At 38.6% G+C, this 17,310-nt stretch overlaps 1 protein-coding gene across 2 annotated transcripts; it reads left to right on the top strand.

Annotated features, from left to right (window-relative positions):
• Window positions 1-348: 348 nt before the first annotated feature.
• Window positions 349-17,049, top strand: csnk1db (casein kinase 1, delta b). 2 transcript variants are annotated; one of them, XM_056271416.1, is made up of 10 exons: window positions 349-803; window positions 7,024-7,134; window positions 7,286-7,434; window positions 7,679-7,907; window positions 9,549-9,719; window positions 9,818-9,966; window positions 13,834-14,002; window positions 14,089-14,231; window positions 16,309-16,379; window positions 16,688-17,049. In XM_056271416.1, the coding sequence occupies exons 1-9, from the start codon at window positions 728-730 to the stop codon at window positions 16,339-16,341; spliced, it is 1,230 nt and encodes a 409-aa protein (XP_056127391.1). In that variant the 5' UTR covers window positions 349-727; the 3' UTR covers window positions 16,342-16,379; window positions 16,688-17,049. The 2 variants fall into 2 exon arrangements, with proteins under 2 accessions (XP_056127391.1, XP_056127392.1); XM_056271417.1 differs by having other exon boundaries at window positions 16,676-17,049.
• Window positions 17,050-17,310: the final 261 nt, after the last annotated feature.

The raw sequence follows: 17,310 nt of genomic DNA, 5'->3' as shown, positions 1-17,310 counted from the left end.
CAATAGTGACAAGTAACATATCTGTAACTACTGTAACATTAAACATTTAAAATGTAACTTGAACAACTGGAATACGCATGCATACATGTAAATGTAACAGAACAGATACTTAGTACAGGTCCGCTATTCTATTCACCAATACAAATCACTGAATAAGATATATGTGTGACGAATGTAAAGATGTCCACATATGATGAATTAATTGGTGTTCGAGACAGTTAATGAGACTGACCTAATGAAACTCGTCCAGCGTTTCACCCACGTGACTGTTGCGAGCGAGGCGTCGCCAAGGGGAAGTGACGTCACAGCGCTACGTTCGTGTTCACCACAGGAGAGATACGAGGCCTGTGACAGCTGCTGCGACGGGGGTCGGTCCGTTGTTAAAATCCACCTCCATCTTCTTTATTGTTGGGGAAAATGGTGACCAAACCGACAGGAGCATAATCTACAGACTCTAAGCTTTCACCTGATCACAATATTGTGACATTCCGGGCTTTTATATATTAGAAAAGGAATGGTGAAAAGTGAACTCCGCCGGAAGAATCCGAATTCTCTTCAGGGATTCGGGGGGGTTGGGGTCGCATAGAGATATATAGGATCGTAGCAGTTAAATAACGCGTGAAAATATTGACGTAACATCGAATTTAAGGGCTGACATTATCTGTTTTTATAGAAATTAGCTGAAATACAGTCGAGTGACTCGGTCGGGAGAAACCAGTAAACAGCGATGGAGCTACGAGTTGGAAACAGATACAGACTGGGTAGAAAAATTGGAAGTGGATCATTTGGAGACATATATCTGGGTACGTATAGACTTCAACACCCGTATACTCTCTTGCCATAAAGCTGTCATTAATATGACACGGCTAACATGCTGTATTGTTTTATATATCTGTCAACTGTAACTGTCAGTGGCGGTTTTCCCAGATTTAACGTTACTCGTTATAGTCTCCTTATCAGTTGTTTGGGTATTTATATAAAATACCATGTTTTATATCAAAGACAAGAACGTATAAGTGGTTTAATGAAGTTGCAGGGTAAATCATCTTCACGTCCCTTTTGGGACAAGCGGATAGAGTGGTTTAAACACAACAGGATGTCATATATGTGACCATAAAAAATATGTGCTTTTGACATTAGATTCAGATGTCAGTGACATCACTGACAAGACAACACATTAGGCCTATTTGCTTTAAATTGATGTGTAATTCCATTGAACATGTGAGCAGGAGTTTACAAACGGGTCCTCCCTTCTTGTAACTTTGAGTGAATGTCACCTGTCCATACAGGTTTCACTGAAAGCTTGAACCACCCAATACCTGGCATATTGAATCAGCATTTGATGGTTATCCAACCAAGCCTAGATTTGCTTCTGCAGTCTACTAAAAGTCGAGATCTTGCATTTAGAGCTCTGTGTTTGATTCCTGCAGTCTCGTTTTCCTGATCATGGGGTCATGGTACATTTTTGCTAAAGCTCTTTTGATTAATAAAGCTGTCCTGGAGCAACACAGTCAGGGACCTGAGAAACTCTTTATTTACATGCTAGATTGCCTTCATGGTTGAGAGCATCAGTATCACACCATGATGTTGTTTATCATTTGAATATCTATGGTTGACATTTAGAGATCGCATTGATGGCAATAGAGAGCCATTGTTGTTGCACTACCGGTTTGGATCACCAAAGTAGGTCATTTTATGCTCTTGACAAGCTGATAACATTTCATTAGTTCAAAATCTACCCTTACAACTTCTAGTACTCTTAACCACTATGGGATTTCATTTAACTCAAGCCTGTGTTGTACTTGTGTTAGAGCCAGTAAGAGATGACGTTCATCTCTTATTCAGGAATCAGGAGGCATTAAAGGAAGTTTTGCAGCTGTTGGCCTTAATTCGTATCGCTGTGGATTGAAACCTGTCAACAGAATGTTTAACTTAATCAAAGCACCTATAGACGTCAGGCTCAAATGCAATCAGCTTGCTTTTATTTTGATAGAGAAGCAATGTTTGTGAGGGGACTTTGATCATCATGTAGTGTGGCGAGACCTTTATCCCAAAGCTTTCTGGCTGAGATGGAATTGTTTCAGTCTGTCTGTGTGACAACAGGGCTTGGTGGGTGTGGTGAGACTTTAAACTCATCTGCTTGCTTCTGTTTCATAACTGCACTCACCCACTCTTTGGTATGTCAGCATAATTAAGTGTTTTTGAATAATACTTCGGAGTAAATATGTCGGAGGTGTTATTTTGTGGCAATGCTACTTGAAGATCTTGACTCTGCACATGACTCTGTGTGAAATGCATTCAAATTTTCTGCCATGTCCTTGGCATTAGAGGCTCAGAAGATCAAACCCAACAAGATTGGACTAGTTACACCACTTACTGCTTTTACAAATCATCCGACAGTCAGACTCGGCATAAATGCAATACCTCTCCCTTTTCCTGGGATTCCGTTACATTTGCATCACTTGGCATCATTGGAGGCCTCAGGTGTGTGAATCACCCCGGACTGTCCAACTCGTTTACAATTCTGGGTCCTTCCCATCAGCTTTTATGTAACCTCAGAGTTTTTGGTTCAGGCTTATGATGTGATGGATGTTTCAACCAGATGCCACATCTTTAACTTCCCTTACTTCTCATTTAGCTATCAGACTGCAGTTTGCATTCACCTTATCAGCAGTTTGGCATCCTATTTCTTGGGTCAACTGTTGGATAGGCAACAGTTTTTTGGGTGCGTGATTTCTTGCATAACACTGCCGTATTATTGGTTTTCTTTATCAGGGCTGTAAAGCTGATCTGAAACCAGAGCAGAAGCCTGTTCATTTCATTGTTCGTTGGCAAAGATAGGTAGAATGTTTTTTTTAATGTAAATTTAATCTAAATGTAATCATTGGGTACTGACTGTTTGTGCTCTTTGAATAAATGTCTAGTTTGCTGATTAATTTGTGCGTAGATCTGACGTGTATTGCATGAGTTTCTTTGCTAACAGCTGAAGGGAAGATTATCATTTGTTGTTGTTTTTTATATCTCAGGAACAAGCTGAACAAGTCCTTGAGTTTCTGTTTAGATGGCTGAGTAGTAGTTTCAGTTTTAAATTTTTTTTGCCTTTTGAAAACGGATATTTTGCAGAATGTCCAGAGTGCTCTTTTTCATGAGAAATGGGGCTGTTGAGCCCCGAAAATGAAATGGTGGTAATCAAATCTGTGTAAAGATTTTATCTGAATAAATCTGTGTAATTCTTCTTTTAGAATGTAATTAAATTAACAGTTCTCTTAACTGTTTCCCTGCCATTGATAGAATTTTCCGTCATTTATGAGACAATAGCCCTTCACACAGCAATCCCGGTAAATTACCATAAAATTGCCAGAACAACTTTACCGGTAAATTAAAAAATGTGGTGTTCACACAAGCAAAAGCATTCTGGCTTTTTATCAGTTCCAAAATACTGTTAAACTCTGATGTCATTAACCGGAAGTTTATGCCTTGTTCCTGAAGAAGGCTAGTTATTTTATCATACATGACAGTATCGCTAACTGTTCCTTTAAGTTGTTGACAAATCTCTTCATCCGCCCGGACGAGAAGCGCTTTAGTTTCGGTATCACTTCAATTTGAAGACATTTGTAAACAGTGCTGAGTAAACGCTTCATAATTTTATGAATGGCCCAAAGCCGTTGCCTTTTCAATAGCTTCTGATTGGCCCAAATGACTTCTTATGTCAGCACGCTCTGACCTGGTACATGCGAAATACCGGTAATCTTCATTCCGCGTTCACACGGCGCATATACCGATAATTTACTGGTAATGTTACAACTTCCCTTACTGCTAAATTGCGGGAACCAATTATATTTGAAAAGGTCCTGTTCAAACATGATCTGTTACCTGTAATTTACCAGTACAGACTGCATGTGTGAAAGGGGCTATTGCTTCCCCACCATTGATGGAATTTTTTGGCTTTTTTTTGTTAAAAAAATTTTGCTTTTTTTTTTATGAAACTTGCCCACATTCAGTGTTGATTAAAAAAATAATGCATGAAGCTAGAATAAATATAGTTGTTGTTTTTTAATAGAGTGCAGACAGTGGCTGGCAACTTAAGAAAAAATGTTGGCTAACAAAGTACTGCACAATAGAGCTTTACTATTTAAATTAAACTAGGTCTTTGTGATTATGGACAAAAAATATATAAAAAATTTGATCAATGTTGTGATTTCAATTTTAATCACGATTTTGAGACATTATTTCCTTACACATTGAGGAATGCATTTCAGTGTTTATGAATTAAAATTTGAAACGCATTTGAAAAGTAGGGCTGCACGATTGATCGCAATTTCCATGTAATCGCACTTCAACCGATTTGGCTTATCGCGATTTTGAAATCGCAAATGCTGCGATTATTTGTTATGCGCAGCTTGTCATTGATGTACGGCTCTTGAAATGCTGCTCCATCTGAAAGCACTGTGAGTTTGAGTCACTTATAACATGCATTTGAAAAAGCAACACGTGTCAAACATCTTTCCAAACATGAGAAGCATTTATGAACCTCTTGTCCAACAAAAGACAACATTTAATAACATGCTTTACTCCAAACTCACTTCATAACGACAGTTGAACATCCTTCTGTGAAATGATGTGCCTTCTTACTAGGGCTGCACGATTTGGGCCAAAATGATAATCACGATTATTTTTATCAATATTGAGATCACGATTAATTATCACGATTATTTGTTGATTTTAACCAAAACAAATGTTATTGTCACATAGGCTAATTATAACTGCTTTCACATTATGCTACATTCCTGCTAATGTACAACTATGTGCATCAAAATAAAACAGGTCCTCTTATTCACCAAAATTCAGTGCATCTCTTTAAAGAATAAATAAAAACAAATAAAACAATAAAGAAAATGTAGCAAAACTTCAACAGGGCACTATTTTACATTGTGTAAATATAAAATAAAAATATAAACTTGCATTGTACCTGCATAATGGATGTGAATAAAACGCACAAAATATACAATCAATAAAAAACAAATATTCCATAACAGAATGTAACCAAATGAGAACATTTCAAGGCAGAACTATGCACTTAGAACTATGGAAGTTCGATTAATGGATGAAATTCAGAGTCATTGTTATTTGACGCTTAAGAAATGTAAAATGTTGTGGTACAGTGTCAGTGATTAGTCTTACTGCATAAATTGAATCTTATTTAATCCTCCAAAGTGTATGTGCTTGAATTATTTCTACTTATTAAACAATAGTTCAAAACAAGAGTTTGTAGTACTGATTATTGGAGTCCATTAATCGAACTTTCATGCCATATTAATATGTAGTATGTATGTACCAATTTACTAATGCTCACACTCGGTCTCTCACGCGCACCGTCACTCGGTCTCTCTCGCGCGCAGACACAATCGGTCTCTCTCGCGCGCTGTCGCTCGTACGCAGACACACTCGGTATCTTTCGCGCACTTTCGAGCGCGCTCTTGGACACTCGGTCTCTCGTGCACTGTCGCTCGCGCGCAGACGGTCTCTCTCGCGCACTCGGGCTCATGGAGGCACGTGATCAGACAGTGGTTTACGGAGCGCTAGATTGGCTTTACAAAAAAAAAAAAAAACCTTTGATACGGAGTGTTCTGTGAATGTAATGACGCATTTTAAATATCGCTCGGTCACGCGAATTTGATCGTGGGAAGCCAAAATCGCGATCGTGATTAAAATTCGATTAATCGTGCAGCCCTACTTCTTACACAGAATAAGGCAGTCGTGTGTTTATAAGTCATGTTTAATCAATCAAAGCGTTTCAATCTTCTGTTTATTCAGCTACAGCGATGATGCCCATATGGATTTCCCTGGAATGATGTGCGTTATCATACTTCTTATCATACTTCTGCAGCGGGGCATATTTGGCGTGTCTGCGTGAGAGCGCCCTCTGGGTTTCAGATGAAGCAGCATTTACTACCGATCAGCCGCACTGCACTGACAAGCTGCACATGAAATAATCGCAGCCTTTGCCAAATCGCATGCGGTTTCATTGCGATTAATTGGTTTGCTTTTTAATAGGGAGTTCAATTAGAACTTTATCAAAAAGCTATAACAACATGAATATGGGTAAACATCAAAACAATAAGAAACAGCCCAGACTCAAAAGTCTCTCAAATAACTGAAACTAGAACAGTGACCGAAAGATTGTGCTTTCCATCTTGTAAGCCCACTGTATTCTGATTGCGTACTGATGGTAAATGTCCACTAAATGGCAGAACTTTACTCAACGACTACACTTTGGGGTGTGTCTGTAGAGCGGGTGTTTAATCTGTTTTTTCAGCACACAGGCTATGTAATCAATCATCACACATACACCCAATGTAAAGATAGTGTATTTTTAATAAACATTTAAACAAAGCCAGCCAATTCACAATGAAATACATGTCCAAACTACAATATTTAACATGCATAAAACAATAAACAATATGATTTAAGCACTTAATCCAGCAGAAATGGGAGAACAATCAGCATATTTTTAACACTTCTCATTTTGATTGGCTGCCGCCCGGCATTTTTTGCTTGTTTTTTGTATAAAGTTGAGCATCTCTGAGCTTTTGGCTGCTCTCTACCGCTCACAACGCTTTCTCCATGCGAGTGTAAAGTTCAACTCCCATATGAATGCTCGCTCTGCTCTGTGCCAATGGATGCTTGAGTGGACAAAACTGTGCCACTTATTCACACAAATACATGCAGAACAAGCATACTTTGTTTCAAAAGTCTTTCCTACAGGATTTTGTGAGACTATGAGGGGTGGACCTCGGTCCCCCTAGGGGGTCTGGGTGCATGCACTATTTTTCTTAAAGAAATGAAAACTTATGTTCAGTAAGGACACATTAAATTGGTCAAACTTTTGAATGGTAGTGTATGCACAACGTATAAAGTTCTATTAATTATGATCTGCAGTCATTTAATTTTTGTTGGAGATTCAGACTGTGTTCTCTGACTCCATTCACTGTTTTAATGGCTCTGTTTCTCGATCTTCCCCAGGCACGGACATTTCAGTCGGAGAGGAAGTGGCCATCAAACTGGAATGTGTGAAGACAAAGCACCCTCAGCTCCACATCGAGAGCAAGATTTACAAGATGATGCAGGGTGGAGGTAAATGAGAACAGTGTTTTGTGTCGTCTGTAAATAAGGAGCTGAGGTGCTCAATAAATTAATGTAATCAATGATACGTTTCATACATGCCAAAAATACATGTTGGGTTTTCAGGCAGTGTATTTAGGGGTTTTGTGTGCTTTCTTTGCAGTTGGCATCCCTACCATAAAGTGGTGTGGTGCAGAAGGAGATTACAACGTGATGGTGATGGAGTTGCTTGGCCCCAGTCTGGAGGATCTCTTCAATTTCTGCTCCAGGAAGTTCAGCCTGAAGACTGTCCTGCTGTTGGCTGATCAGATGGTATGATACAAATATTTAAGCAATCAATTAGTTGTTTCATTCTTCATCGATTTTCCTGCGGGTCTTTAATGTAGATGAAGTTGCTGAGAAATGTAATGGCCGTTTAGTCCAAAATTTTACTCTCTACTTGCTTCTAAGAATTTATGTGCCTTAGATCCACTCCTGATGGTTTTTGAAACACTGAAATGCCTGACGATTATTTTTGATACAGAAGTATTTAAATGTCATTTTGTAAACCTTGCAGATAAGCCGCATTGAGTACATCCACTCCAAGAACTTCATTCATAGGGACGTGAAGCCTGATAATTTTCTGATGGGCTTGGGAAAGAAAGGAAACCTGGTCTACATCATTGACTTTGGTCTGGCCAAGAAATACCGTGACGCACGGACACACCAGCACATTCCTTATCGCGAGAACAAGAACCTGACGGGCACTGCACGATATGCATCCATCAACACACACCTTGGCATTGGTAAGAAAACAAAACATCTTGCCAATGAGCTTTTAAATCACTGTGGCGTGAGTGCTTGTGTGTGTATACAGTATATGTGCGTGTTTATCCATAAATATATTTATTAGGGCTGTCAACGTTAATGTTAATGCATGCAATTCATAAAAAATCCTTAACACGTTCAAATATAATGCAAATAAGTTACTGAAGCATGTGAAATTGCGTCATTAACATCACGTAGTTACATGATCTTAGAAGTCGTCAGATTATCACACTGAGCATCTACAATAGCGCAAGCAGCTGTAAGCCTACCTGGTAATTTCTATTCTAACCCTTTAACCTGATTTCGCATCTCTGGTTGCGATCAGATCATTTTAAGTTTCTAAACTCCTGGAAAGTTTTCAGTTCAATGATCCTGTAAGTGTATTCATTCAAACAATCAGTCCAAAACAGCGCTAATGTAAAGAAAACCTGGCTTATTACATCAGAGATGGCAGAGAGAATAGAGACTCGCGTTGACATTTAGCTGGTAAAAAATATTAATGAACGTAAGTGTAGTGCTTAATATGGTACAATGTTAATAAAAAAACTAATTACTATTTGTATTCTTATAAAATACATTAATGAAAAGCAATTTGTAGAAAAATACTAAAATTAAAAGATGTTTATTTAAAATGTATTGCACAGCTATTTAATGGGGCAACAAGATATGATAGATATGACAGAAAATATAGATTATTAATAATCTTTCAGTGCGCAAAATTATCATATGAAAGGCTCCAACACGGGGCCTAGATAAATATATCTATTCAGAAGTTTATTAAGCCTTATTTCTTCTACAATTTAGAAACAGCCATAAACTCCAACCAGATAAAGTCTTTTTATGCAAATCTACAAAAGTTTGTCTACAGATCAAGTACAATAATGGGAATATTTGAACATTGAAGGGAAATGAGTATACGCCGTATCAGATTTGGACCGGTCCTGCCTGATCGATACCCGATCCGGCAAAAATCGCAGTATCAAAGCCAATACGTATATGGAATATAGGATTGGTGCATCCCTTGAATGTGCCCCATTTAAACTCAAGTTCACTTTATGGTTTTTGAAAGAGGGTTTGTGTTAGTACTTTTGTAAAGAGTAAACTCAAATGTGAAAGAATTCCCATTTCATTTTCCAAGTTTTTTAAGAATTTTTTGCACTCCCCAACAAAATCACCCCATTCTAGAATGATTCATTCTTTCCAAATATAGCTATTCAAGTCATCTGGTGAACATTTCTGTATTTCTTTACATCGCAATATATATCACAGAAGAGGTAAATATCGTAATGTAATTTTTTTTCCAGTATTGTGCAGCCCTTAATATATGTGTGTGTGACCCAGATTTGTTGTGATAGACAGTGCTTCTCTGGCTGTGGTTACTGATCAGTTGACGTCTTTTCCAGAGTAATTTTTTCTTTCCATTGCTCTGTCGGCTCTGTGTGACATCACTATGTGCTCATGCTCAAGTAAATGCATGTATATTTTTAGCATTTCCCAGAGGAGTTTAATTTGGGCAAGCGTGTATGAATGTGAAATGAATGCTTATTCATGAATAAATACAGTAGTTGCTCCCCGCAAGCTATATTAAGCTTTAATTCTGTGTGCACCTATCTCTATAGAGCAGTCTCGGCGGGATGACCTGGAGTCTCTTGGCTATGTGCTGATGTACTTCAACTTGGGCTCACTGCCTTGGCAGGGACTGAAAGCCGCCACCAAGAGACAGAAGTATGAGCGTATCAGCGAAAAGAAGATGTCCACCCCCATTGAAGTTCTTTGCAAGGGCTACCCATGTATGCTCCTCAAAGCCTTGTGTAATTTGTATTTTGATTTGTTTTGTATTTGATCTAAAACATTTGGATTGTAATATGGATGTTTTTCTGTCCCACAGCTGAATTTGCCACGTACCTCAACTTTTGCCGGTCACTGCGATTTGATGACAAGCCAGACTACTCATACTTGAGGCAGCTCTTCAGGAATCTGTTCCACAGACAGGGCTTTTCCTATGACTACGTGTTTGATTGGAACATGCTCAAATTTGTAAGTACATACATGTCTGGATGGTCTTCATTCTTTAAGCTGGTCATTTAAACTTGCCGTTGCTTGCTTATATTTTGTTGTTTTGTTTAGGTTCAGTAATTTCACTTTAATGGCAATGAAAAGGTTAAAAATGTCACTTTAGTCATTTCATTGGTATTTAAAGATTTAGTTCACCCAAAAATGACAATTATCCCATAGATTACTCATAATAGCCATCCTAGGAAGGTGTTTATGACTTTCCTCTTTCAGCCAAACACAATCGTAAACAAAAAAATCCTGGCTCTTCCAAGCTTTATAATGGGAGTGAATGGTGCCACAGATTTTAAAGCCCAAAAAAGATCATCATAAAATTAATCCATACGGCTTCAGGGGGTAAAAAAAGGCCTTCTGATTTGAAGTGATACGGTTTTGTAAGAAAAATATCCATATTAATAACTTTATAAACTTTAATCACTGGCTTTCGGGAACGGCTGTACGCAAGTCTAGTTCCGGTGGAAAAGTGACCTTTGACCTGACGTAGAGTAGGTGAGAGTAGACGCCTCTTGCAGTTTAAACAAATAGGGCAGGGCAAAAAACTCAAGCTCCTCTCTTATATCGAAATCCTCCGTCATTTCTCTTTAAAAATTCTCGTTTTAGACTTTTAATTCGTGACCGGTGTTTTCCTCTATCCTCTGCGTTTCCGTGTGCGTCAATACCCTGAATCTGTATTTGTTCCTTTTTCTTTTCTATATATATATTATTAGGGGTGTAAGGGTACACAAAATTCACGGTTCGGTTACGGATCCGACACAGTGGTTTCACGGTTCGGTACGTTTTCGATACAACAAAAAGAAATGCCAGAGAAATTTCCTTGATTTAAAAAAATTATTATTTTTAAATGAGTGTGAGTTTTCCTACATCTTGAAACTTTTAGTTTTATAAATCAGGGTAATCTTTGAAGGATAAACAAATAATGTTTTGGTCATCACATTAAAATATAACATTTAAATATGATAATATTTGAGTTTTGAAGTGCTGGAAAAAGATGTTTTATGTACTTGAAAGCATTTTACTATTCCTGCCAAACTTCCATGGTTACAGTTAGTGTTACTACATTAAATCCATGGGGAATGTTGCTGATCTGTGGACTTAAAGCCTATAACTAGTTCATTCATGGCACAATGTTTCTCCTGGTTTCCACGTCAGCGCTGTTTGATCCGTTAATAACAGAGAAATTTGAATGCTCACTAGATCTCGCAGCGATGTTATTACTTCTGTGGCGAATTTTAATGCTTTCTTTACTGGATCTCTTAGCGCTAAGCACAAAATGAGTAGCGCAGTTTTGTTCCGCTTTCATTACGTTTGCCATTTAATGTTGGGCAACTTCGTGGTGGTCGCGCCAGCGTGACTGGTAACAAAATGTTGGTCACACTGGTAGGAAAAATGGTCTAACAAATCGTTTGGTTTGTAATGCGTACCGAACCGAAAACCTCGTACCGAACGTACACCTCTAATATATATATTTATATATATATATTAGGGCCGGGACTTTAACGCGTTAATTAAGATGAATTAATTACAGACTTTAACGCGTTAATTAATTACACAAAAAATAACACGTTAAACACTTATTTTTGCACCGCGGAACGTTTCTCACTGGATGAGTTTCGGCGGACCGATTATACTGGAGCACCAACTAGCGTTCATGATGACTTCAAACAAACCTGCGCACATATTTTCAAAAGCACATAACTATAGAATCAATTCTGAATGTGCACGTGAACGCCGTCAGCGTTAATCACAGGTTCGCATTTAAAGTCTGATCATTTCGACGGAGGTGAATCAATCAAAATTAACTTTAGCTGGAAATGACATTATTCAAGAACCGCTATAAAACCAAAACAATCTCTGTTACCTTAAATTATACGTTTATCTCTGTAAAGCTGCTTTGAAACAATCCATTGTTAAAAGCGCTATATAAATGAAGATGACTTGACTTGACTTCAGAGAACAACAAACCACAGTGAACATGAACGAAGAAGCTGATGAGACCGCTTTGGTTGGCCCCGTGGATGGGACATTTTGTTATAAAAAACGAACGGATGGAAGCGTCGATAAGAGCATGGTTGTGTGCAAGCTATGCAACAAGGAATAATTCGCTATTAGTGTAGTGTAGCAATATGCTATTGCTACACTTAATGGTAAAAATTGCACTGGTCTGCTGGACTTGGTTTAACAAAAATAAACAATATATTGTTGCTTAAGCTTATGTATTCAGTCATTATTCAATGGTATACTAAAAATCCATGTGAAAAAAATTAATTCTCCCTGTTCTAAGGTCAAATATTTATGCAATTAAAATGCGATTAATTTCGATTAACTAATTACAAAGCCTCTAATTAATTAGATAAATTTTTTTAATCGAGTCCCGGCCCTAATATATATATATATATTCTAGGGCTGTCACGATGTTAGATTTTTCACACCACAGTTATTGTGGCCAAAAGAATTCACGATATCGATATATCGCGATATCTATAGAATCTATAAGGGGTGGGGGTGGGGGGGGGGGGGGTATCTGGTTTCAAACTGAAGCAAAACTGTCTGAATGTTTTCTGAAGAACTGAAAAGCTCTTAAACCTATTGGCGCCAATAAAGTCATGCAGATAGCCAATCAAGTGCAAATACAAATAGGCTACAAAAAATGAGTAAAGAAAACAGGGTTTTAATAATCACCCTTTATTAAATGTATGAACACAGAAACCCTCTGTTAACAGGTTAATGCCATGTTTCCCATTCCATGACTAGTAAAATAATCGCAATGTATTCTCTGTAAAATTGCGTAATCCGCAGGGTGATGGACACGGAGATGGGTAAAAAGGTTGGTGGCTACACATTCTGCAGCGCCGCGTCGCGTGTAGGACAACTCGAGGTATCGCACACCGGACGCGCGCACTTTCTCAGTTTATGGCCAGCAGAAGGCTATTCTTATGTTTAAGGACATTATGAAATTAAGATAATGTCTGTACTATGTTATGATTGTACTGTACAATTAAATACAATAGTTGCTGAGTCTGTGATCTGAACACTTTACCTCAGAGCATCCATTAACTGAACGAATTGAGAATATCACCTGAAAATCTGATAACATCAGCAATTTTCATTCAAGCAGCTGATATCTGTAAATTAATGTAAAACTAAATGTATTTTGCAGCACAGGGTGAAGTCATTTACGATGATTTGAGACCAATATAATGTAAATTTAATATAGAACTATGTAAATGGCGCTCTGTGTCGCGGCAGGATTTTGAACAAGGTCCTGAGCCGTTGCTGGGCGGACAGAGAGAAAATGTGTTCGAATTTTAAAGATGTGGCGCTGCGCTTTTCGTCCGGTGTGCGACCCCCTTTAAAGTGCTGTTTTCTTTTGAGCCGAAGAACTCCCATACAGGCGAGCTTACTTTTTTCGGGTGTGGACAGAGTGTTTCACTCTCTCTCTCAGACGACATTCTTCTCAGAGAAGCTGCGCGGCCCGGGCTGCGTCTTCTTTGATAGGTGTCAGCGGGTGTAATACAGCACCTGAAAGGCCAACCAGCTACTCGCGCTGGAGTATTTACGTGTCATGTTATCATAACAGTCCTATTCATTTTAAACATCGTGGTTACCGCCAATACCGGTTTATTGCCACACTCTAAATTAACACAATGTCGATATTTCATGCTTTCTTTGAATATCATGATTATCGTCAACACCGGTATATTGCAACACCCCTAATATATACACACACACTCACACACACACATAGTAAAGCCAAACTCTGTTGGAATCAACTGTTTGATTCTTAATCTTGCATTTATAAAGTTTCATAATTTTGCATTTACCTTCTGTCAGGGTGCTAACCGTACAGCAGAGGAGGCAGAACGTGAGAGGAGAGAGCGGGACGAGCGGATGAGGCACAGCAGGAATCCTGCCGCTCGAGGGATCCCAGCAGCCTCAGGCAGACCCCGCCCCACACAGGATGGTGCTCCTCCCACCCCCCTCACACCCACCTCTCACACAGGTAAACAGTCTGTCTCTTACCTCTGCTTCTTCCCAAGTGCTTGAAACACTGTTGTAGGCAGTCGTCTCTTGCTTCTCGTCACACAGCAAACACATCCTCACCGAGACCGGTCACTGGCATGGAGCGTGAACGGAAGGTCAGTATGCGGCTTCATCGTGGCGCCCCAGTGAACGTGTCGTCCTCAGACCTGACGGGGCGGCAAGACACTTCCCGCATGTCCACATCACAGGTATAAGGCAGACCCTGCTCAACCCAGCTTTCAGCAGAGCAGTCAAATCCCTAATAAACCTTTTTAAAAAAGCAGCAAGTCTTGTGGCTGTCTGTGTCTGAATGAGCTTCTTTGTTTGCCTACCGATTAGAGAGATTTAACTTCTTGGCAGAAGAAGCAACACTTCAGTACTTGTGGCCTTTCTTTGAATGGTTACAGTAGGAAGTCTTATTTCTGCACGTACAAATCGGCAGAGGTGGGAGACTCGAGTCATATGACTTGACTCGAGTCAGACTCGAGTCGCAATTTTCTGGACTTAAGACTTACTTGACTAGATCTCTGAAACGACTCAACTTGACTTTAGACTTGCTCCTTGTGACTTTAGACTTGACTCGGACTTGTGCCTATTTACTTGAAATGACTTGTGGAAAAAAAATTTTTTTTCAATTATTGTGATTTTTTAAATATATTTAAGAATGAGGGAGCGCGGGCGGTAATGCACTCACTCTGTGTGTGCGGGTTGAGGGAGAATATAACGATTCGCGGGACTCCCGCAAACTAGAAATATCTATGAATAAAACATAAAAACTAATACATTTTATTCATCTGTTGCAGAAAAGCAATAAGAACAACTAAAACAAAATAGAAACGATTTACAGGCCAGAGTTTCTATTCATAACATGTTTGCAGCGTTGAGCGATGTAGCCAATCACAGACATATGTGTTGATTTCTAGGAACGCAATGGCCAATCAGAAGCATTTACGATAGACTTCCCTCACCGCTCAAAACTGACTTTTTGTTCAGTGCTGAATTCTGTATGCTGGCAAATCCTCGAATTATAACAAACTAAGTGTAGATATTATGAAAGCTTCATTGATAATAACAGAGATGTGTGAGATCGCGATGAACTGATGTCAGCTTTTTAGGAATTATTATGGGAGCGCACTTTGCGCGCAGTCATGCCAAACCTTGCACGCAGTAGCTGCTTGCTTTTATGTTTTAATAGTGGTTTGTGTGTTAATGCTTTAATATCAAATAATTTATCAGGAGCATTTAAGCTGGTGTGTATGGTGGCGACACGTAGGCTAAATTGAAAGTATTTGGAGGTACAGAAAAAAAGTCTTTTTGCGGGCGGGAGCGGGACAAAACATAAATGTTGCGGGCGGGAGAAAGTAATATAGAAAGTAGTTGAGAACGTCAGTTATAATGACCCACGTATTAAAAATAGTCGGGTTTAAATCATTTAAATGATTAGATTTGTTTTCTTAAAATGTCCATATAATATTTTGTGTTATGGGATCAAATCACCTGAATATTTAGAGTAAGAACATACAGAGTTTGGCATACAGTACTAATTTAGAATGCAATATCTTTTTTTTTTTCTTTTTTTTTTACCAGATGGGAAAAGTTTTATTAATTCTTGTTTACTTGTGTTCATTTAATTTATTTTTATTTTAGAGCATTTAAAGTGCTTAATGATATTGTATTTATTACACACAAGTTAATTTATTTATTTTTGTAACCCATCAGCCCTCTGTGTCTAAATAAGTAATAAAAGTCCCAGAGTTAAAAAAATGTGTAAAACTAGCCTGTGTACGACTTGGTATGACTTGATGACTAAGTTGCGACTTGACTTGACTTGACAAAGAGTATGACTTGACTTGACTTGACCCTTACAACAGAATGACTTGACTTTGACTTGCAATGTTAAGACTTGGACTTGACTTGAGACTTGCATTTAGTGACTTACTCCCACCTCTGCAAATCGGTCACAGAAATAAATACCTGATAAAATATTATTTTATTTTTTTGTTGCTTGCAGTAAATGACCTTTTGATTCTCACAATTTCTATTAGCCTTTTAATGACGTTAAGCTTCAAATTGAATCTGATTATTAGGTAGTTGAAAAGCCTTTTCTAGGAAGCTGTTGACCTAGCATTTGTATGTCTTGGAAAAGTAATTTCAGCAGCATATATTCTTTCAATATGACAGACAGTAGGCATGGTATGATTATGGGTTGGTGTGAATCGCATGTCAGTGGACAAAGGATTGTGTTGTAGGGGTGGAAGGCTGTAATGTTCTCTCTCTTCACCCCAGAATAGCATTCCCTTCGATCACCACGGCAAGTAGTTGCTCGTCACGTCCTTGTGTGAAGGCAGGTGCACCAGGTGAGTTCGATTGGCTTGTGTTAGCTGCACTTTGCTTTTTGTTTTTTCTTCTTGTGCAAACTGTCATACACTCTTAAAAATAAAGGTTCCAAAAAGGGTTAAGCAGTTATGCCATAGAGGAACCATTTTGGGTTAATGGATTAATGTTTTTCATAAAAATTTACATTTTGTACATTTGTATCCTCCCAAATTATCAATCTAGTATTATGTGAAAACGTATAAACAAATTTCAGTCTCATAAAAAGACTGATTTGGTTTGTGGCAATTGTCATTTATTGTGTGTCCCTTTATCTTGTTGCTGTGTACAGATTGTCTCCATGTCCCAGAAGCCTCCACTTTGCAATATGGAGCACGATGGGCAACCTAACTACACATGCCTGATTGACAGCTCTTCACCATCAGCTAATAGATAGGGCCGTCAGTCTCCTCCTCCTATTGACCAAACCAAAATGGTGTAGAAACCAACCTGACCTCTTTTCTAACAGGCTCTCTCTTTTTTTTCTTTCTCATATTTTCTCTCCCACACTCTGTAAATGGTCTTATGGACATGAGAGCTATGGCCTGTTGCGAAATCACACCAGTAGGTTGACCAAGCAGAGACTGGATCAGCCAGCCCACACCATTGTCATCTTATTCGACCTTCCTTCACAGTTACACTCCTATACATTCAGTGCTCTCGTTTGAGGCTAATGTATCATCTATGTGGTTTAAATGGGTCTTGTTTATTTGTATACTGGGTTTTCTTTTGTATTTTAACCTGGGCAACAGACGAGTCCGCCTGGTGGCGTCGTTATGGGTTTACTTAACTTTTTTATTTTATTTACTCAGTGTATTTATTTTTTAATATACATTTTAATAGCCCTCTGGTGAGGTTCCTTCCCTTGTTGAAGCTGGTGGTGTTGAGTGGATGGACCACAAAGGGGCCAAAATC

The sequence above is a fragment of the Rhinichthys klamathensis genome, unplaced genomic scaffold (assembly GCF_029890125.1).
Source record: "Rhinichthys klamathensis goyatoka isolate OS25496 unplaced genomic scaffold, OSU_Roscu_1.1 h1tg000319l_1, whole genome shotgun sequence".
NCBI classification, from domain to species: domain Eukaryota; kingdom Metazoa; phylum Chordata; class Actinopteri; order Cypriniformes; family Leuciscidae; genus Rhinichthys; species Rhinichthys klamathensis.
The sequence above is the reverse complement of the archived record's forward strand: the minus strand, read 5'-3'. Positions and strand labels throughout refer to the sequence as shown.

What these genes read in the sequence shown, in the direction of transcription:
- csnk1db (XM_056271416.1), top strand. Translation starts at nt 728, where the DNA reads ATGGAGCTACGAGTTGGAAACAGATACAGACTGGGTAGAAAAATTGGA. An exon ending in CACACCCACCTCTCACACAG is followed by an intron (nt 14,003 to 14,088) that starts GTAAACAGTCTG and finishes CTCGTCACACAG; the next exon opens with CAAACACATCCTCACCGAGA. An exon ending in CCCGCATGTCCACATCACAG is followed by an intron (nt 14,232 to 16,308) that starts GTATAAGGCAGA and finishes TCTTCACCCCAG; the next exon opens with AATAGCATTCCCTTCGATCA.